Source organism: Salvia splendens, chromosome 20, assembly GCF_004379255.2.
Source record: "Salvia splendens isolate huo1 chromosome 20, SspV2, whole genome shotgun sequence".
Classification (NCBI taxonomy): Eukaryota; Viridiplantae; Streptophyta; class Magnoliopsida; order Lamiales; family Lamiaceae; genus Salvia; species Salvia splendens.
In genome coordinates, this window is record NC_056051.1 from 7,487,710 (window position 1) to 7,509,999 (window position 22,290).

The 22,290-nt window shown below is 39.1% G+C and overlaps 3 protein-coding genes across 3 annotated transcripts; 2 read left to right on the plus strand and 1 right to left on the minus strand.

Annotated features, from left to right (window-relative positions):
• Positions 1-622: 622 nt before the first annotated feature.
• Positions 623-5,594, plus strand: LOC121782824. Its single transcript, XM_042180785.1, has 13 exons — positions 623-1,034; positions 1,687-1,764; positions 2,436-2,593; positions 2,930-3,005; positions 3,107-3,171; positions 3,313-3,568; positions 3,752-3,850; positions 3,939-4,045; positions 4,130-4,183; positions 4,279-4,362; positions 4,605-4,768; positions 4,999-5,147; positions 5,307-5,594. Exons 1-12 carry the CDS (start codon positions 740-742, stop codon positions 5,144-5,146), a joined length of 1,584 nt encoding a protein of 527 aa, XP_042036719.1. The 5' UTR covers positions 623-739; the 3' UTR covers position 5,147; positions 5,307-5,594.
• A 4,676-nt stretch (positions 5,595-10,270) lies between these two features.
• On the plus strand, positions 10,271-13,261 carry LOC121782397 (receptor homology region, transmembrane domain- and RING domain-containing protein 1-like). The gene is made up of 4 exons (XM_042180213.1): positions 10,271-10,661; positions 11,247-11,477; positions 11,937-12,341; positions 12,428-13,261. Exons 1-4 carry the CDS (start codon positions 10,535-10,537, stop codon positions 12,793-12,795), a joined length of 1,131 nt encoding a protein of 376 aa, XP_042036147.1. The 5' UTR covers positions 10,271-10,534; the 3' UTR covers positions 12,796-13,261.
• A 100-nt stretch (positions 13,262-13,361) lies between these two features.
• LOC121782396 (protein disulfide isomerase-like 5-2) lies at positions 13,362-16,660 on the minus strand. The gene is made up of 5 exons (XM_042180212.1): positions 16,388-16,660; positions 15,347-15,450; positions 14,846-15,216; positions 14,110-14,417; positions 13,362-13,936 (listed from the first exon to the last, which is right to left on the minus strand). The coding sequence occupies exons 1-5, from the start codon at positions 16,616-16,618 to the stop codon at positions 13,622-13,624; spliced, it is 1,329 nt and encodes a 442-aa protein (XP_042036146.1). The 5' UTR covers positions 16,619-16,660; the 3' UTR covers positions 13,362-13,621.
• Between the last annotated feature and the right edge of the window lie 5,630 nt (positions 16,661-22,290).

Genomic DNA, 22,290 nt, shown 5'->3' on the forward strand with positions numbered 1-22,290 from the left:
TCGGCGGGACGAGATACGAACCACCCGCGGGACGAGTTGCGGGTGGCCTTAGTAGGTGTGAGATTTAGATTTTGAATATGCTCGTTTGAAAATATCTAACCATTTTCGTGGTTGTTGGTTTCACTAATAAATGAGATAGAGTCTACTATTTATGTAATTCACTCTTTTAGGTAAAAATATTGAGTGTGCTATTGGAACTAGAAATGAAATTATAGTAGGAGTACTATTTTATTTTTAAAGTAAATGTCAATTTTGGTTCCAAATGATCAAAATATGAATTTGGTCTAAAATATTTTTTTTTGAAAAACAGGTCTATTACAAATGAAATCTTTGCTGGAGTGGTCATTTTTTACGGTTTCGTAAAAAAACTAACGGTCATGCCAATGTGCAATTAGCGTTGATCGTTAGTTTTTGACGTAACCGTAAAAAAAGAACTACTTCATCCACATTTTCATTTTTATGGACATGTTTTTCAATAAATGAATATTTTGAACTAAATTCATATTTTGATAATATATTTAGGAATTAAATTGACATTTACTATTATTTTTAACTGTAAAAAATTTGATAACTTTAACCAAAGTAGTCTAAAACCCATAGACTAATAAAAAGGGAATATAATTATTTCTGAAGCTTTGGAAAAATATGAGATCTGATCTCTCTCTCCCAATTCCAAGCACGCACTCAAGTCCATCGATCTTCGTTAGATTGATGAACTGAAATCGAATTCCTTCCAGAGATGCCGCCACCTGGTAAACCTGCTCGTAGATTCTCATTCTTCGGCCTCAATTCGCCCGCCTACTCCGCCCTCAGCGGCGACGCGAATGTGAAGGTGCCGCAGTTGAAGTTGGAGGCGGACAAGGAAGTGTACCGACCCGGCGATTTGATCACCGTCAATATCGAGATTAAAAATGTCAGCAGTTCCTGGTCGCTTTTGATCGAGAAGCTCTACTTTGAAATCAAAGGGATCGAAAAATTGGATACGCAGTGGTTCACGACTCCGAAGCCTACTCCTGATTCTAGGCAGCGCCGAGGTAATTATTTTCATTTTTCAATTCAATTTATCTTTGTGTGATTTTTTTCAGCTTTGAAATGTAGGTGTTATGAATTAGGATTAATAGAGAGAAATGCAAGTTAGGATTGTGACGAATGAAGAGAAGAGTATAAAATTGTAATGATTATATTTAGTGAAATGTTTACTCAATGCCTGATTCAATTACACGTGGAACTTGCTATGATGCTGAATATTGCATTTCTTCTTTCTAAAATGAGATGAGACTGAATAAATTTACATTAATAAAAGGGGAAAATCCAAATAAGATATGAGGGAAATGGAAGTAAGTTTAAAATGTGAGGAATGGAGAGAAGAGTATAAATGGCAGTGTGTGTGTGTGTGTGGTGGGGGCTTGTGATCATTGAAAAAGATCGAAAATGATGTAGTTACGGGGCTTTAATCAGTATACAAGCTGCATATGATTCTGTTCATCAAGTATAATGTTTACTACATGCCGACAATGATATGTAATGCTCAATGTTGCATTTCTTCTTTCTAAAATTAGGTGAGACTATATGAATTTTACATGAATAAAATGGAAAATCCAAAAAAGAAAAGGAGAGAGATGGGAAAACCACTTCCAATGCGTTATTCTCTTTTATGTGTAATTCTTGTTATCCTTTTCTCATCAGGTGAGTATGTATTCATGGATAGCTCAAGCCAAACTATAGTTTCAAATCAAATCATATCCAGTGGGGCGACCAGAACTTGTAAGTCTGATTAAAATTGATAGATCATGTTGTATTGCATTGATAGAATCCCATAAACTGAGCTTCAACGCAATCAGAATTCGTAAACTGGATTTGATTTGCGTCTACACTGCTCCACTTGTATTGATTATGCTTCTCAGAGTATTGTAAACTTATATGATAGTGTTGCCACTTGTCAGTCATATCATTGTTCCACTCTTTCAGACTTCCAGTAATACATGTATGCTAACTGTGTTTTGTAATAAACATAAAAACTCATCATCTATTATCCATATTAGGCAACATCAGTGGCATTGTTAAATTATGTATTTGGTGCTTCTCCGTTAGGCAACCGGTTAAAGAAGCCATTGGTGATGCCAATCGTCAAATCAAGATATTATGCTTCATGATATACTCATTTGTACAAAACTACCCATCAACTCCACTTAGTCAAGGGTTTACTGATTGTGGCTTGACCTTGGTTTAACAAATTTTCATTCAAATTAGTTACTAGATTATATCTAGAAATTACTTTCATCTACATTTATTTTCAATACTTTGTCAGAGCAGCTAAATGCATGCTTTAAATTTATTGGCTTGTGGTGTAATCATGTACAATGTTCCTGTTGTTTTCATATCTGATTGCAGTTCTTAGTTCTAGCTTGTTATAATGTTTGTTTTTTTACTCGTAGATGTGGTACGGACCCTTCTACCAAGCCTTATACCTCCATCATACAGAGGTGCAACAATACGTTATTTGTACTACATTAAGACTTCATTGACTGGTCAATATCTGGTTTTTGAAAATGGAACCTCTCGAGTAGAGTCAAGACAAGAAGTTCCTGAACTGGTTAGTTTCTTATTTCACACTATTTATACTTGCTACTGCACTAGTTGTTTCTATTGTACTAGCATTTACTGCAAATTTTCTGGTGGATGTTTATGCTGTCAGTTCTTGCATAATGTAGCCATGAGTCTTTTTTGACATATGTTGTTAATTGGACCCTCCTTTATTGTTTTATCCTGTATGCTACATTTAACTCACTAACTGATTTGTTCACCTTACTCAGACTGCACATTAAGAAACCAAAATGCTGTCTTGCTTCATGCTGTTTCCTTCTAACTGATATCTTCCATTTCTTGTTGCAACTACTTTGGTCATGTTTTGATACCTTTTGAATTTCAGGAGGAACGTCTACCCCTTCAAATATTGGTTACTCAGAAATCCAATGGCATGGTCGGTGACGAAGGTCACGCTGATGGTAAACTAAACAAATTGTCTTCGTCTCATACCATTTGGCTTCAGATAGTATTTCTCTTTCCTTTGATGAAATAGTTGTCTTACGTTGTTTAACTTTGTCAGGAATAGTTCCTGTAATGCCAGCCCTCTTAGACGTATACTGGAAAGAACTTGGTGGTGATGAGTGGGTAAAAACTACTCCCTCTCTTCCACATATGTTCCATGGCTTAACTGTTTGAATCTGTTCTCCATAATCCTCAGAGAACTAGGCAATTATTAACTTCAGCTCCGATATAATGATTATGGATTGTTTTCTTCTTTCTTTATAGGTTAAAGCAGCCGAGTCTTCTGATGGATTTGAAGAGGGGTATGAAAGTTCAAGGGATGAAGTCTTATCAGTCTCTTCCTATAACCCTATGAAGGAAGATTTAAGCAGAACTTTTGGAAGTTCATTATCACTGCAGTCATTTTCTGGGAGGTCTTCAAATCGAGGTTCTCTTTATGCTGAGGGACGTGCTAGCATAGCCTCAAATGCAGGACCTCCTAGGCTGTCTGTAGCTGAGGTCTTAAATGATCCAGCTTCTGGTAAATGCTCTCTCTCATTTGTATTTTACTGCTTACTATTATGCATGTTAATGATTGTGATGGATACACTAAACCTGATAGTTTAGCCACCTATAACAAATTCTGAACTGTACCCTGTGCAAAAGACATCTATTTGTGTTGTTTTCACTTTTAGGTGTTGATTAGTTTGGATTCTGTTGCCAGCCAGGTCTCCGACCGCTTTATCTCCCAGTCAACCGCCAAGACATCCTAAAGCTTTTTCTGCAGAAGATGACTCAACCGTGCCATCTGCCTCTGGAACATGTATTTTGTTCTCGGCATTCCTATTTCCTTATGTGTGAGTAAAACTTGGATTATTTAAGACTAATTTTTCTGCTAACATTTTCTGCAGCAGAAGGTTTTGTTAGAGGGAGGTCGTATAATATCAGACTGGATGATCAAGTACTGCTGAGATTTTCACCTAAGAACTCTGAGTCAACTTACTACTTCTGTGATATGGTAAAGCGTGAGAGAATTGTTTTCCTTCTCCAAATTGTCATTCTTCATTCTTTAGTCATCACCGTCTCCCTCTGTTATGTGCAGATCGGTGGAACCCTTACTTTCTTTCATGAGGAAGGGGCTAGAAAGTGCCTTGAGGTATTGGTACATTTTCAGTAATTTACGGTGTAAACAGCCTTTAGTTAATATTTATTGATTATGAAATTGACTGGGAATTTCTATGCTGCTTTTAGCTCTCAGTATCCCTGGAGATGACAGAAACTATAAGTCGGAATTATGTACATCATTCTCGAAGGCATACTCCCACTATAACCAAGGTGCATACTTATTTTGCTAATTGATTGCATAACATTGTTCTCTTTCGAGATCTTACACTACCAACCAAATTTTTTATAATATTCTAGTGCAGTATTTTCTAAATGTAGCGACAGAAAGGCATTATTTCTGACATGCACGGTGTAGTAATAAGCAATAGTACAGTGATTATGAAAATAAGAATCACGATTTCATGTTTAATAGCAAAAACTGACAGCTGCTGTCTCTACCTTGTATGCTGCAGGTTTTTAGCGATCACCATGAGGTTGTGGCTGATTTGGTCCAGACAAGCTTTCTCTTTTCCGTTCCGGTGGATGGGCCCATGACTTTTACCACCCGCTATGTCTCTGTGCAATGGGCTCTGCGATTTGAATTTCTTACAAATCCTAAGAATGTGGACTTGACAAGGTACAGTTCTTTTACCGATGAGAGTTGATCAGACCTGGAAATATCCAGGTTGAATGGAAACATCATCTTGGATCGCTACGGTCTCTTTTCTATTTTCACCACTTTACATATCCTATTTATTAAGTTTTACATGAATCAACATTTGTCTTAAATTTCGACCTTGACATTGATGACAAGTTTCTAATCACACTTTATGGTGTCTCGATCAATTTTGCATCATTCATTGATAGGTACGAGCACCCTCTTATGATAGAGGGCAGGGATAAATGTGAATGGATTATTCCAATTACTGTGCACGCACCTCCCTCACGAACAGGATCAACGCAAAACAGAAACGAGAGGACAGTCACTTTGGACCCCTTGTGGGTTCGGACATGAGGTAAACTGATAATTGGACTAGTTCTTTCTCCCATTCCCGCATAGGAATCATTGCTTGCACGCACAAACGCTCTCGTATCAGTGAAAATCAAGCTTTATCCCTATTATTGCATCAGCATCACGAATCCTGACATATATTCGAAATTTTTACCCATTGCAGGTGGGATGCTTTTGTTCCGCGTTGAACATGAAAATAGTCGAGTTTTTTCTTCTGCGCTTGTGTTCTTCAAAAGTTGATAATAGGACCTTAAAATATAATGTTTGATCCAATGTTTCTGCTTTCTCACTCCCTGAGTAAATGAGTTCTTGAGCCGCCCCTTTTAGATTTGTAGTAATTTCACACACCTGAAAACGACAGAATGTTATACATTGTCTCCTTCTGCAACTATATTATTTTAGATCTTTTTCTGTTGTTATGTTGGAATTTCTTTTCAGCATATCCTTAAAATATTCCTTGCTTTTGTAATAAGTTTTCTTGGTTCAGATCTCCTTTTTTTACACTTGATCCCTAATTCCTTTATTTTCTTACCACCATCTATCACAAAATTTATACAATAATTTTTAAGTATTTAATATAATAATAAAGAATTAGTAATAATTTAAGAATTCTAAAGAGGACAATTGAAATTAAATTATATTTCATACTACTATTATCAACAGTGATAAAGCCATGAAAATTCACAAAGAGCTGATAAAGATATATTGTTAGATGTGTTTTTGGGCTTAATTCAGAAAATTGAACTTATGAAATTAGATATAGTGAATAAGCTAGTCGTTGGCACTAAAAGGTAGATGCGGCGCGATAGTTGTCGTCGCTCGTCAGTTGATGGCAAACAAAGAATGGAAGTGAACTCGAACCTCAAAGGATTAAGGTGGAGCTGCCGCACTATGTAATCCACGACAACGGCCGAATAAAAGTGGAGTTCCCCAACCTTCATCGACCGTCAGTTGGATAGGTCAAATCCTGAACGCCATCTGGACCTGCCACTAATTCCGATAGGATATTCAGGAGACAAATACTCACATGTCCCTCTCCCCCATCCCCATGGCCCATCACCTTTCTTCTTGCCGCCGCCGCCGCCGCCTCCTCTTCCTCCTCATAATAGCAAAATGTGTGCAAGTGAAAAAAGACTTGGAACTTGTTCAAAAACTTAGTATAAAGTTAATAATTTGAATTCCTTTTCAAATGAATAGTAACTTAAAATTGGTCCACACAAGATTGTTTCATCAATGCTCATGACTTTATTGAATAAACATACTCAAATCATTTGTTGGACAAAAAAATTCAAGATCACACCAAATTTACACACTTGACGGGCCCACGGTTTGAAGTTGCTATCTTGTTCACTCATTACAGAAGAAACAGCCCACAACTTACAGTTGTTAATTGTATTCAGATTATTTAATTCATTGAATTTTGACAATACCATTTGCCCAATAAATTTATGGAATTCGATTTATATCTTGTGCCAACCCACCCCCACTTGGAACACTAGACGTCTCCAAACCGAACCGGCCCGGAACCGTCGCCGGCGGTTCCGAACCGGAACCGGAACCGTCACCGGCGGTTCGAACCGGCACCGGAACCGCCGGGCCGGTTCCGGTTCCTCATTTTATGCAAACCGTAACCGGCGGGTCGGAACCGCCGGTTCCGGCGAAACCGGCGGTTCCGAACCGGCGGTTCGGCGGTTTCCGACACAATTTCAGGCCTACTCCCTAGCCTTTTCACAATGTCAGGGTTAAACCGGCGGTTCCGGGCCTAAACCGGCGGTTCCGGGCCTAAACCGGCGGTTTCCCACCGCAATTTTCAAATTTTGAAAATTCAAACGGTCCGTAAACCGCCGGTTCCACCGAAAACCGGCGGTTTCGGCGGCGAACCGGCGGTTTCGGCGTTATTTTTCAAAATTTGATTTTTTTTTTAAATTTTTAATCACAATTTTCCCCTATAAATACCCCCTCCTCTTCCATTTCTACTCACCCCATTCTTGTGTAAATAAGAATTTCTCTCTCAATCTCAATTTCTCTATTCTCCACCCTCATTCTCTCAAGTTGTGTACGTTGTTTGCGCTCATAATTTACTCACGTTGTTCTTGTTCACGTTATCATATAGTCATATTCACATAAACACTACTATCTATTCTCTACTTCCAATTTCCATAATATCATGTCTTCATCTCGTGGTGGTGGTGATCGGGGCAAGGGCATTGCTCAAGATCAAAGTGACTCTCGGCGTCGTCGTGCCCCTTCTAGAGCACAAGTTGCGGAGGAGGTGGGAAGGCGAGCCGCTCTTCGATTACAAGTAAGTTCTAAACTTCTAAATTAAATGTTTTACTATGTTAATATGTTATAATAAGTTTTAATATGTTAGTAGTTTTTTAATATGTTTTATTATGTTATATGATATAAGTTTTAATATGTTAGTAAGTTTTAATATGTTTTAATATGTTATATGATAAGTCTTTAATTTGAGAGCACCATTTGGTATACTTGCTCGGAAAAAGATTATGTGCGGACTACCGCCTTTTCTTATATCCTTGTGCAAGATGGCCTATTGTGGAATGCCTCAGCGTGGTCCTTCCTTTGATTTATATGTTAGTATGTTTCAATGAGATCCCAACAGTTTTTTTGCTTGCCAAAGTTTTGGATCCAAAGTGGAAACTAGTTGATACTTTCAAAATTTTAGAATTTTATTACAACAGTTTAGCTTCTATTGATCTTGAACCACTCCGAGCTTTGCAAACTGACGACGACGACAACTACATAAACCTTGCCCAAACATTCCAAATAAACCTCCCCCACCTCCCAAGCCTCCAAAGAAATTTTGAGTTCGACTTGCGGGCTCTCTTTCACGATTACGAAGTCAAGTACAACACTACCCACCAAGTTCGACCTAGACCCCCCCGTCAAACACAGAACTTTGGCTTCTTCCAAGTTGATGACCCCGACACCCAATCCCAATTGGCGGACCTATATGCCTTCAGCAGCGGAGGAAGGACGACACATTCGGTAAGTGAGTTAGATTTATATTTAGACTCACACTTTTCATTCAATGAGGAAGAAGGAGGTCCCGTTCCCCAACAAATCGACGTCCTAGATTGGTGGTCTTCACACGAGAAAGATTTTCCCATCCTTGCATCAATGGCCAAGGAGATCTTTTCGGTTCCGGCTTCCACTGTCGCCGTCGAGTCCGCCTTTAGTGTTGGAGGCAACGTCTTGGACGACCGAAGAAGTAGGCTCACCGGACAAAACATGGAAGCCACCATGTTACTTGATGATTGGTGCTCTGCCGAAATTAGAGACCAAGAACCGGATTGGGACAAACTAGTAGTACAACCCGACCAAGACTACTTCCCCGACGAAGAAGAGTAGGCGCCAATACTTCCGATCAAGCCAAATAGGTAAGCAAGGTAAGAGAACTACGTGGACTTTGATTCCAAAATGCAATTGAGCATTGAGGATACGTAGGCATCTCAACTTATATTTCAACTTAAATTTTAAATTTAAGTTTAAATTTAAGTTGAGCTCAAGTCCTTTTCCTTTATTTCTTTTTTCTCCCCTTTATTTCGAATATGTAATTTTGTAAATTGTAATGAAGACTTTAAGTCTTTTGTAATTTATAATTTTGAAGTTGTAATTTCTAATTTTTATGTTGTAATTTGTAAATTTTAACTTGTAATTTGTAATTTTAAAGTTGTAATTTGTAATTTTGAAGTTGTAATTTGTATCAATAAAATTATATTTGTACATCGCTTCATTCTAATGTTATTTACGCAAGTTTTTTTACATTTTAAACTTGAATTACAATTTACAAAATGCAAAAAAAAAAAAAATCGGATAAACCGCCGAACCGGCCCGGAACCGGGTAACAACCGACGGTTAGGCCGGTTCAAGTGAACCGGCGGTTCACGGTTCATAAACCGGAACCGTGCGGCCTTCGACGGGCCGGTTCCGGTTCCAACAAATCTTGAACCGGAACCGCCGGCTCCGAACCGTGAACCGGCGGTTCACGAACCGTGGTGACGTCTATGGAACACCCTGTCATATTAATATTCGAAACTTTTTTATTTAATTATTGTCTTGTAGTTACGATTGATTAGATAAATCTACTACCTTTTGGAGGTGATGGATGATGATAATATATGATATCTCAATCAATCCAATTAACTTGTTCTATATTTTTGTTTAGTTGTTAATTCATATCAATATCTTCAATGTTGTAACATGTCATCATCACGGCAGGAATAGTGTACTAGGTGAAAATTATTATTATTATTATTTCATTATAATAATCATTATTATTATTATTATTATTATTAAAACTACGTGAATAAATTATGTTTTATTATGCATCGATATTATCTAGATAATTTTTTCTTATTTAAATTTCGTAAATATTTTATTTTATAATATTAGTTGTAAACATTATAGTTGATGATATGTTGGGCATAATATCTGGTTCAGATTAAGAATATTACTAATAGTGAACATGTATTCGATTATATTGAATTGTCTTTGACATGTCTGTAACTTACATACTAAAAATTGCCGGTTTATATATTTTGAGATTATACTAAAATAAATATAGAAAATATTTCTTTTGTATCCCCATTTCACGAACAATATTTTTGAGAAAGTAGAGGACCTAATAGATTGAAAATTCAAGTCATCACGATAACAGGATAAATCATGAATCTGCATGTAAAAAAAGCTATAAAACTTTAGCCCTATTCTGTTTTTGCATACTAATTCTAGTACTATGACTTAATATAAATCTATTTTAATAAATTAAATTATACGGTGTTAGTATATACGGTGTTATTTCACTACCTAATGACATCATTTAAACTGATATTATATACTCATAAGTAAATCATCAAACTACATAAGCGTTAAAATCTTTTTGATTGCAAAATCTATTAGCATAAATTAATAATTTAATAATTTATAAAGTAAATTTTAAAGTTTGATAATATAAAATCAGAATATGTTGGAAAGTTTACAATTTACAGATAAATGACCTAAAATCTATGCATTTAAGTAATACAATTAGTTTATTTTTGGAGGGCCAACTTACAAAAACCACTAAATTACATATACTGATAAATTAATTGAGATGATATTCATTATCATTACAGCACACCCACAAAATAGAGACAAATCCCCCCAAAAATAGCAAATCGACTTTTAATTGATACAAATCTCTATCTCTCAAATAAATTTGACCTCAATTATAACACGATTAATCCCAAAAGCCCACTGCAGCATGGAAGCTGATGTCTTGATTTCACCATAGTTTGAAACCGCTTTTTTAGATTTGTTGAGCAAGAAAACAAGAAGAGTGTTTTGTGTGATATCGGATCAAGTTTGGATTTTTACGGTTGGACGAAGATGTCTGATTTCTGGGTATTAATCTGCTGCTTTTTTTGTTTAATGGGCCCTTTCGCGGCTTATGGCAATGTGGTTTTGATTGGCAACAATGTTACTCTCTCCTTTGAAGACATTGGAGCTAGTTTTGGTGAGCTTATTTTTTTTATTAAAATTTATTTATTTATTTATGGGGTTGTGTGATTTGTGGTTGATTGAATCTTTACAGTTTCTTGTAGATGTGATTTGTGTTTCCTTTTTGGAATTGATTTTTGTATATGATTATTTTATGTTGGTTTACTGTTTGATGAATAAGTGCTTCAATGGTGTTTAGCCTCTGCAGTGTTTGAAACCTTTTTTGAAGTATTTTTAGGTGGAAAAATCTGATCTTTTTTAAAATATTAACATCAAACAGAGATTTAAGAATCTGTAACTGGTGCTATAGATTTGTTAGTAGAGTTGATTGAGTCAATTCAGTGTTTGAAATCTAATTTGTTAGCTAATTATCAATGGTTATTGGTTGTTGTCTTGTTTGTGTAAAGCTGTGATTGACTGTTTATAAACGGGGCAGGCGCAGAAAAAAACACAAGTCGGGGCTAAATTTTCTGAATTTTGAGTTTGAGTTTAAGCCCCCTCTAGTTTATTCTGTGGTACTCAATTACTTGGGAAAATCGCGTGTTTTTTTGTTTGATATGTATAGATGGTTTCTCACTGATGTAGTTTGTGGTGATTTCAGCTCCGTCTGTTAAAGAACCTGGGATATGTGGGATAGTGTATATGGCCGATCCTTTGGATGCCTGCTCGCCACTGACTAATAAAGTCGTTCCAGCAGTGAGTAACACCACGTCTCCATTTGTGTTAATAGTCCGAGGAGGGTGTAGCTTTGACGAGAAAGTCAGAAGAGCGCAGGCTGCAGGGTTTAGCGCGGCCATTGTCTATGATGACAAAGTTGGTGATTTGACGGCAAGTATGTCTTCTTTTCTCCGCCTCAGCTTCATACCTCCGATTTCTTAGATGCATTGCTTCGTCCCTCTTGAGGAAATCATATCTTACTTCTAAGATCGTATGCTGAATATGTTCGTTCTCAAAGTTTTACCTTTATGGCTGAGCATAATGCTATGACGATCATATAAGCATTTCTGCATCCCTTAATATGCGTCGTATTTTGATGGATTGAACAATTTTGAGCTTGTTTGATCATGTAACATTCAATTCAAATACTCGATCATTTATATTGCCTCGTTTGGTCCCTCCACATTTGCAAATTTTAGCTTCCAAATGGCAATGGTCTCTTTCTATATTATCAAACATGATATACTTGCATCCTTATGAAGTAGTGGCATTGCTTATCTGTAGTGTTTAGTTCATGTCTTTTCGATTTGATTATGCGCTGAAGAGCATTAGTTTTCGGTGTATGAAAACGCAGTGGCTGGAAATTCTGTGGGTATAAAGATTCATGCTGTGTTCGTTAGCAAAGCAGCTGGCGAGACGCTAAAGAAGTATGCCAATGCGAGCGATATGGAGGTGTGGATAGTTCCGAGCTTTGAAGACTCGGTGTGGGCTATAATGGCTATCTCCTTCATCTCGTTGCTCGCCATGTCCGCTGTGTTGGCCACCTGCTTCTTCGTCCGAAGGCATCGGATTAGAAGAGAACGGCCTCAAGCTCCACATGTACGAGAATTCCACGGGATGAGCAGCCGCCTGGTGAAAGCCATGCCATCCCTAGTGTTCACGGCCGTTCTCGAGGACAACTGCACTTCCGCAACGTGCGCCATATGTCTTGAAGACTACACCATGGGCGAGAAGCTACGGATACTTCCGTGTCGACATAGTAAGTGTTCCCCTCAATCAGCTTATAGCAGTAATTCTAATGTATAAATTGCACTCTCGTTGATGAATTCCGTGTCCTTATCGCAGAGTTCCACACGATGTGCGTCGATGCGTGGCTGACGTCGTGGAGAACATTCTGTCCGGTATGCAAGCGCGACGCCAGGACCAGCAACGGCGAATCACCAGCGAACGAATCCACGCCGCTGCTCTCGTCCACCCCAGGTTCCTTCGCCAACACCTCCTCGCTCTTGTCGTCTTTTAGGTCATCTCTAGCGTCGTCATCGGCCATTCAAATAGGTCGACCTTTTTCTCGGCCCCAGTCCATTTCCTCGACCCCTTACAACCCGCACTCGCTTGTCTCCCATAACCAATCCCCTCACCTGAACGCTAGCCGGAGCTCGGCCAACCTTCGGAACATGTCGTCGCAGCGATGTCTCGGAGCTTATTTAGTCTAACCCCACTCGTTAGGTTACCCTTCTTTGTCATCTCTCAACTCAATATACATGTCCCCTTACATCCCTAGCCCCGGCGTCGGCTCCTCGAGCCGTCAAATTAACCCGTTGCATTATAGCGAATCGACCACGAGCTTTTGTGAGGGGTCTTCGAGCCGTCAAGCTAACCTTTTGCGCTATAGCGAGTCAGCCACGAGCTTCTCGCCGTTTGCCTCGGCGCAGTCGCTGCCGGATTGTTAGTGAAGCTTGTAAATTTGGCACACAAGTTTGAAATTTTAGTGATAAATTTTGCTATTTAAGTCGAAGATCTAAGGTTTTTGGTGCTTCATTTTGTAAAGCCTGTGCCTTTTGTCAATTATTTCGGTTTTTTTTTTTAAATTTGTGGGTTTTGCTCTTGGCTTGTATATTCAGGTTTGTTGGTTTTATTTCCACTTTGAAGAGTTAGTTCAAGTGATTCATGTTTCAATCTCGTATATTGTGTACGTGATATGCAGGCTACATCGAAAACTAGAAAGAAACTCGAGATTTGAAATAACGAGCTTCGAAAATCAAGCATGTGAAGTGTAAGATAAGCAAAGACCCCTCATAGCATAAGTTACTTTGAGAATCAAACATATTAAAACATCCTATACAAAAAATAAATAGGTGTATCATCTAACTTACTTTAATTTGCGAAACAACAACTGAGACAAATCTGCGCAAATTTGAGAATACAACATCTTCCCCAAACTAGTGCATAAGTTTCGAAGATCGTCTAACCTTTTATCCGTTGTCAAATACGAATTCAAGATGAGTTTTTCGTAGAGTCTGCAGTCAGTAGAGCAAGAAATCAATCTTCCTTGACAGCATCCCGGCGTGGTTCTCTGGTTTCTGGCTGGGAGGCAGAGCTTCTTTTGTCAGTGGTGTGGTCTCGAGTGCCAACAGTGAGAGGTTCTTCTTTGGCCATCATCAAGATCAACACCACTACCAAAATCACAAATAATATCATGAGGAACAGTCTGACTCCAATCTGTGATTTTATGAATCCCGCCAAGGATGGACCGTTGATGCTCTTTTGTACGACACTTCCTTCTCTATAGCCTTCAAGAAATTTTGAGACTTGGTTGCCCAAATTGGTGTCATCCAAGCTTTCTGAACCAACAACCTGTTCAACACAAAAGATTGCACCGTTGAGAATATCATTTGAATAAGACGAGTACCAAAATGGAGAGAGTGGTGCCGGCAGGGGGATTAGCCTAGATGATCGAACAATGGGACTTAATACTACACAAAGATTCAACTTCGAGAAGATTTTGAGAAAGTAAAACCATCGCTTACAGTATCGTACTCCTCGTCGCCATCCCAGACGACCATCTTAGGAAGTGGGGTTTTCTTGTAAACTTCAAACGATTCAACAAAATCCCCCCACTGCTTCAGCCCAACGTAACCGAAGACAAGATCACGATTAGCAGAAGCAGCAGCCTTTAAAACTTTTATTACTTCCTTCGACTTGTCATCTACTTCATTCTCCAAGATTGTTAAAACAACTTTCCTATCATCATCTCTGAGCGACTTCAATGAATCTTGGTTTATTGGTAATATCAAAGGGATCATGCTTTGTTTTACGTAATCTTCAACAAAACCTTCTGCAATTCAGGGAAATACAATAGAAAACATATGTAAGACGGAAAATGAGAAGTAGGTAACCATTTTAACAGTTCTGATTAAAGGAAAGCTCCTTGAGGAAAATATAAATATATAGGCTAATATCTTGTCGAACACCCCATATCTTTGGGCTACTGTTAAAACAATCAGATTTTTGAGATCAAAATAAAGTAAATGAATATCAGCATTGAGAAATCTTCATGTAAAACAGATTCTGACTATAGTTGAGCTGATTGAGAAACAACTGAACACAGAACTGTTTGATAATCATAGATGGTAAGCTCTGCTTCACAAACTACTTTTGAAACTACAAACACGTGCACACATATCTGCAGATGTGCTATGTTTGCATTCAAGTTAACAACAAGATACTGTAAACAAGATGATTGACAATCAGTAACAAGCTAACCTTCAAATGGTCCATAGAAAATGCTCTGCTCATTGTAGGCTGGATGAATCGCAACCAAAGCAGGCTCCTTATCAAAGTCGTAAAAGGACATGATATCCTCTGAGAAGTCCTTGGCCACAGAAAACCATGCTTTCTTCTTATACTTGATAGCTATTTCTGATATTGAAGACTCATTCAAGCCAAAGCCTATGAATATAGGAAAATTTGTGCCTGCTTCCTTAATAAAGTCTCTAATGGCAGAGTCGGAATTAAGAGGAGCAACATCAGGAGCAACAAATTTTGTCAAATGTTGAACAAGTAAATCTGCTTTCCGTGGTCCAAAATATTTGGTAGGAACTCCATGTATGAAAACCTTTAGAGTCGGGTATCCACTGCATCAATAACAAGAAAGTTTAGTGGTTACTAACCATGCATATTACATACACCTCATCGACAGGAAACAACTGAAGCAGGTTTAGACTGCCCAAAACACTACTATTCCAGGATTATGAGACAACATACTCAACGTCATGCTTAGCTCCAAGCTTCCTGTACTTGTCAGCATCTACCTTTGCTACAACCACGGGAGGCTTCAATCCAGCTAGAATAGGGGCCGCTTTATCTAACTGCAATGCAGCATTCAAATTTGTCAGTCCAATTACTATATAGAGTACTGGGGATGAGTCCTAAATAAATGATGAATGAGGCTAGCGCTACTGTAGGAATCGACCAATATTCACTCAGAAACTGGATATAAAGGAAGTAAATTGCTCCATCTAATCTGTAAAGCCTTCTTGCTCCAACAGTCCAACTCGACGATGTCCCGAGTGAAAAAATAACTATTCAAGGTCATGAACAAGATTCATAATTTCTTTTAAAAAAATCTCTAGTATTGCCAATGACATCAATCAGTACTAGAAAAACACTGCTATCCCGGCGTCTAATCTACAGCTCTCCAGATCCACCAGTAAAAGATTCATTATTCCTCAACTCAATCCACATACTTCAGCCTAATATTTGGGTCCTAATTCTCCCCAATTCCTATTTAATTGGAGTAAATTCCAAGGGCCATAATGAACCACCAAGCAAGGATGAAAACAAAATCAGCTGTATAGGCTATCAACTGGCTCGCGATTTCAAAGAATGCAATAAATCTGAATACATCCTCTAACTACACCAAATGAAACCAGAATTTACTCATGCTAGATATTGAAAATATGCAAGAACAATAAACACACACATCATTAAATCTGAAAACTATCTGTAACTTCCTAAAAAAGGAAAAATATGCAAATTTATGCTTCAGCACCAATTTTTTTCCATGCTATTGAAATTTAATTCATAAAATAAGCCAAAAAATCACTCTCCCCAAGCAAATAAACTTGCACTACTCCATCAACTCCAGTCATAGTGTTCATAGCCGTGAGCTACAACCACAAAATCGATACTTGCAGCTCAAAAGTATTCATTATTTTTGCAAAAGAATCGAAACCACAAAACAAATCACATACGATCCATGAAAAAACAGTAGCAAAAAGCAAGCGCAATTGAATCAGTCAAAACCTCAGGCGCGAGACGCTTGCAGTGGCCGCACCAAGGAGCGTAGAAATCGACGAAAACGTAATCGAAATTTGAAATTGCCGCATCGAAATTGGACTCTGTGAGCTCCAATACTTTGCCGTCCAACTTGAACTGATTTTCCGATGCGCCGCCGATCGACGGAGAGAGTAGAAGTGCGGAGAAAAGAGAGAGTAGTTGGAGAGAACAGTAGATCGTTAGAGGAGAAGACGCCATTCAAGAATTTGATGGTTTGGAAATGGTGATTAGTTTTGGTTTTTGTAGGGGTTTTTTCTCACTACATATACTACTGAAGAAAAGTCAAACTGTTGAAGCATCCACGTACTTGCTCATTGGCAAGAACATGAACGTGGATCCGGACCCACTTTTATTAGTTTTTTACTCCATACTCTTCCCCACGAGTACAACACCCATATCCATGCTTTTCCGCAAGGTCATGTCCAAGGGTCCCACCATTCCATTATTTAATTTAAATACTTCAATTACTAAAAATATTTCCAAAATATTAAACTGCATTAAAAATATCTGATACCATTACAAATTAAAAAAATTAAAAATTACATAATTAAAATCCTAAAAATAAAAAATTACATAATTAAATTCATAATATTAAAAACACACACTACTCGTGGCCGAATTTCGCCCAATGTGTCTTGTTCTTCGCGCTCCGCTTCAACCATGATATCAGTGAAATCCATTTTTAGAGAGGGTTTGAGTGAGAGTGGAAGATGTAGATGAGTTGTATGAAAAATGATGAATGAGAGTTAAATTTGATGTGAAAAATGGATGATGAATTTGTGTATTTATAGATGATTTTAGGGTTTAAAAAAATATAAAAAAATTCCAAAAAATGGTAAAAAATGGCTATATTTTTGGAAATATGAAAATATATTTTTTAATTTTTGGTATTATTTTCGATTTTAAAAAAATTCCAACAGATAATCCGTTGGCGAATAGAAACGCGCCACGTCGCTTGCTCAGCGGCTCGGACGAGCTCGATGCATCGAGAGTGCAGCGGTGAGCCGCGCCAGCGGCACGGACGCCGTCCGTCCCAGCGAGCACCGCTGCGGATGCTCTTAGCACTATCTATTTTTCCCAAGTATTTTTTAGATTTCTTAGTTATAATTTTAATTATTTTAAATTTACAAGGTTCGCATTATAATAATAACTACGGAGTACTTATTTCCAATACAGAACGCATAACTTTTCAATTTCGTATCAAGCCTTCTCCACTATAGGGCTGGGGAAAAATATCGAAAAAATGATATATCGCTCGTATCGTATTGAAAAATATCAAAAAAGTATCGAATTTTCGATACGATACCATATCGTAAGTTTTCGATACGATAACGATATGAATTTCCTTATATCGCAATATATCGTTTTATATCGAATATACGATATATATCGATATTTTCGATATATCGTTTTATATCGAATATACGATATATATCGTATATATCGAAACATATTGAAATTCAATACATATTAAAATTTAAAATTATAAATATATATAAATCCATTTAATTGTACTTGGTTGTGTTGTATTTTGATTATGAAGATAAGAACACTATTAATTTTATTGTGTTGAAGTTTTATTAATTTTTGTGTGAAATTTAAGTTTTGAAATTATAATTTTCGATATACAGGTATTCGATACGATATCGATATTTCGATATATCGTACCGAAATTTGATATATTGATATATCGAATTTCGGTACGATATATCGAAATATCGATATGATAACGATATGAAATTCTTTCATATGGATATTTTCAACACGATATACGATACAACATTTTCGATACGATATCTCGTATCGACCCATCCCTAGTCCACTAAAGTAGTAATTGGCTTTGTTATTGTAACCGCCACGAGTAAATAGAACTTGTAATAACTTCTAATCGGTTAAGTGGCTTAAAACATGTTTTTCTTTAGTGAATGATTAAGTTTTTCATGAGTAATTTTCATTCTATTATGCTTGAATTAATCTATGTTATTTTGCTCCGAAGCATATTATAATTTATAACTAGAACTTGCCTATAATCCGACATCTCTATAACTCATAATGTAGTTTGGAATCTTTAAGAACTGGAAGTGTAAGAGGTGTTGGAATCGTGCTTGGTCAAATGATTTTTTACTAATAATAAATGTTACAAGACATTTAATTTTGTGAAATTAAATGCAATAACGTCGATCTACGTTCCGAGTAGATGACCGTAGTATATTCATTTTCTCAAATCCGATTCCCGGTGAGTGAGAAATAATATATTAAAGTTGGTCACAATAAAGCTAGAAATGAGCTATGTGAAAAGACTAAGTGATTAATTAACTAGGTGTTAATTATCCTACATCGGGGATGATAAACTTCTTTGATGAAGTATTTAATCAGATGAATTATCATGTGTAATAATTATCGTGGAATAAGACGGATGACAGAGCCCACACGTGCGCACGCGCGTGCTGCCGCCCGCCCGCGACCCGCGCACCGTGCCCCGGGTGCCAGGTGCCTTGGCAATTGTTTTTTGGGCTGTTCTTTGGAGCTGGTCGTTGAGCGTGGTTCGAGCCTCGCTTGTTCTTTTTAGACCACCCCAAACTCCACGCTATCCCCGACGGTTCCTAGTCCACGTCATGGTCTCACTGGACCCCGACGCATGACGGAAGACAAAAGGTTCCCGCTGGACCCCGACACACAACGGGAGACAAAAGGTCCCCACTGGACCCCGACACACATTGGGAGTCAAAAGGTCCCCGCTGGACCCCGACGCATAACGGGAGACTCATGGTCCCCGATGGACCTCGACGGTCCATGGTGTATCCTGTCGTGTAGCATGTCCAGGTGCATCGTGTCTCTTCAGCTCCCACTGGCTAGTGCACCAGTCAATAACCCCCGGCGATTACAGTCAAGCTATCATGGCACACATAATGGCTGTTGACTCCATCAATGCCCTGCAGGTGGACTTGGCCTATAAATAGGCATGCATCCATTGCATTCTACACAGAACATACACAAGCATCTTGCATTCATGCTATCTCCCTCTCTGCATAATCTTCCCCGTCGAAGCTCTGCCCCCGCCTTACTTCCGTTCGCCGGAGCTCTGTTGCTAATGGTGCTGCTACTTCAGAGACGAAGCCGTTTTATATTTGGGGAGGACACGTCAAACCGAGAGCACTACCAGGGCGTATCTCGTCTTGCGGAAAGAGGACTCCTCGACTCGGCTTACCACATTCCAAAAGTTTTCCGTGTAATTTTGTTCAGTTAATTTTCGTGTAATTTCCTTGTTTTATTTTCCGTTGTAATTTCGTCCGGCAAGATTTGTATATCTCATTTCCACAAGTGCGAGATATTCTTGCCACTAAAGGAGTTTACACACCAACTGAACTTAAATTAATACCTTTGCTTGGAGATGTCGACTGACCCGTCTACCGCCGTTGCCACCGTTCCATCCACTGTTTCCCCCGTCGCTCCCGTCAATACGTCGTCGGACATAACAATGATCCCGACTCCTGGCTTCTCAACCTCTTCCTCAACAACCCCTTGGGTGTTTGACAACCTCTCTGGGACGGTTTCCGGATTCACCTCGAGTGGATTGGTCGGTTCCACTTTTAGTAGTTCCATTGGATCCTTCATTGGGTCGAGTGTCGGGGCCTTTGGGCACGGCACCGGTGTTGGATCCTTCGGGGTCAGCACGGGTGCTAGCTCCTTCGGGGGCAGCACGGGTGCTGGACCCTTCGGGGTCGGCACGGGTGCTAGCTCATTCGGGGGCAGTACGGGTGCTGGACTCTTCAGGGTCGGCACGGGTGCTAGCTCCTTCGGGGTCGACACGGGTGCTGGATCCTTCGGGGTCGGCACAAATGCGGGGGCCTCCATGCTCCACGTAACTATGGGGGGTACTGTGTCCCATCCAATTGTTAGCTTCTACGGGGGCAACGGAGTTGGTCCCTTTCATGGGACAAACTCGGCACCAATGGCACCAAGGATGATACCACCCGCCGAGAAGCCATCGAAGTTCACGGGAACGGATTTCAAGAGATGACAACAGAAAATATTATTCTACCTAACAACGTTGGGTGTCGTGAACTTCCTCAAGGAGAACGAGCCAACCCCACCAAGTGAGGACGAGGCACGTGTCGAGATGTACGTCGAGTATGACGCTTGGCGCAAAGGAGACTATCTTTGTAAAAACTTTATTTTAAGTGCTTTAGATGATAGTCTCTACAACGTGTATTGTACTGTTCCCACATCAAAACAAGTGTAGGAAATGCTAGATAAGAAGTATCGTAGTGATGATGCGGGCACTAAAAAATTTGTTATAGTCAAGTACTTGGACTACAAAATGGTCGATTCCTGACCAATCATGGACCAAGTGCAAGAGTTCCAGCTCATCATTCATGACCTCTCCGCCGAGGGAATGGCCCTGCCTGAAGCTTTCACGGCGGGCACGATCATTGAAAAACTTCCACCCGGTTAGAAGGACTTCAAGAGCTACCTTAAGCACAAGCGAAAGGAGATGAATCTTGAAGACTTGATCGTGAAGCTACGCATCGAGTCAGACGTGCGCAAACGCGATGGTTTGGCTAAGGGCCATGGCCCACCTGTTGCAATGGCCAATCTGTTGGAGCGGGGCGGTCCCTCCAACAAACGCTCCCGTCCAATTGCAAAGGACAAGGGCAAGAAGAAGCAGCCTGCGAGGAAGGTTGAAGGCAACTGCTACAACTGTGGCAAACCTGACCACTTTTCCAAGGACTGCCGCAAGCCGAAGAAGAAGCCGGCTGCCCACGTTGTTGAAAAAGAGTTCAAGGACTGGGATGAAAGTGACCTTGTTGTTGTGGTCACGGAAGAAGTCAACCTTGTTGATAACAAAGGTGGCTGGTATATCGTCACTGGAGCTACTGCCCACGTTTGTGCCGATAAGAGCAAGTTCGCCTCCTACACTGCAGTTGAAGGGAGGAAGATCTATATGGGGAATCAAGCCTCATCTCAAGTCTTCGGCATTGGATACGTGATTCTCGTGATGACGTCCGGCGTCACCATCACTTTGAAGGATGTGCTGCACGTCCCGGACATCCGCAAGAACCTAGTGTGAGGATCAATACTAGTGAATAAGGGGTTTAAACTTGTATTTGAATCTGATAAGTTTTCTTTGTACAAGTTTGGAAAGTCACTCGGAAAAGACTTTGTAACCGACGGACTCTTCAAGCTTAGTGTAGCTGTACGCCATGTCCCTAAGCCGTTGGCTAATAATAAGAATGCATCTACTTTTTCTTACTTGGCTGAGTGTTCTAACTTGTGGCACAATAGATTGTGACATATAAATCCAAATGTCATTAAAAGATTAGTAAGTTTAGATTTACTAAAGGCAAATGAAGTAGAAACTCAAAACAAATTTGAAACTTGTCTTGAGGCGAAAATGACTAAGTTACCGTTTTATTTGGTTGAACGGAACACAAAACCCCTTGAATTAATTCACACAGACGTATGAGACTTAAAATTGGTGCAAACGAGAGGTGGTAAAAAATACTTTATCACATTCATAGATGATTGCACATGATATTGTTATGTCTATCTTTTAAGAAGTAAAGACGAAGCAATAGAAGCATTCAAAAATTATAAGAATGAAGTCGAGAATCAACTTGGATGTAAAATCAAAATGATTCGAAGTGATAGAGGTGGTGGATATGTAGCCCCGTTTGAGGAATTATGCAATGCAAGTGGTATTATTCACCAAACGACTGCACCATATTCACCACAATCTAATGGTGTTGCAGAACGCAAGAATCAAACTCTCAAAGAGATGATGAATGCGTTACTAATCAGTTCGGGGATGCCCCAGAACATGTGTGGGGAAGCTGTTTTGACAGCCAATTACATCCTAAACAAAATCT

Excerpts from the sequence above, each read along its gene's own strand:
- LOC121782824 (XM_042180785.1), top strand. The coding sequence starts at position 740 with ATGCCGCCACCTGGTAAACCTGCTCGTAGATTCTCATTCTTCGGCCTC. Across the intron at positions 4,184-4,278 it reads GGGCTAGAAAGTGCCTTGAG|CTCTCAGTATCCCTGGAGAT; the intron begins GTATTGGTACAT and ends TGCTGCTTTTAG. Across the intron at positions 4,363-4,604 it reads ATACTCCCACTATAACCAAG|GTTTTTAGCGATCACCATGA; the intron begins GTGCATACTTAT and ends TGTATGCTGCAG.
- LOC121782397 (XM_042180213.1), top strand. The coding sequence starts at position 10,535 with ATGTCTGATTTCTGGGTATTAATCTGCTGCTTTTTTTGTTTAATGGGC. Across the intron at positions 10,662-11,246 it reads AGACATTGGAGCTAGTTTTG|CTCCGTCTGTTAAAGAACCT; the intron begins GTGAGCTTATTT and ends TGGTGATTTCAG. Across the intron at positions 11,478-11,936 it reads AGTTGGTGATTTGACGGCAA|TGGCTGGAAATTCTGTGGGT; the intron begins GTATGTCTTCTT and ends ATGAAAACGCAG.
- LOC121782396 (XM_042180212.1), bottom strand. The coding sequence starts at position 16,618 with ATGGCGTCTTCTCCTCTAACGATCTACTGTTCTCTCCAACTACTCTCT. Across the intron at positions 15,451-16,387 it reads GCAAGCGTCTCGCGCCTGAG|TTAGATAAAGCGGCCCCTAT; the intron begins GTTTTGACTGAT and ends GCTGCATTGCAG. Across the intron at positions 15,217-15,346 it reads GGAGCTAAGCATGACGTTGA|TGGATACCCGACTCTAAAGG; the intron begins GTATGTTGTCTC and ends TTATTGATGCAG.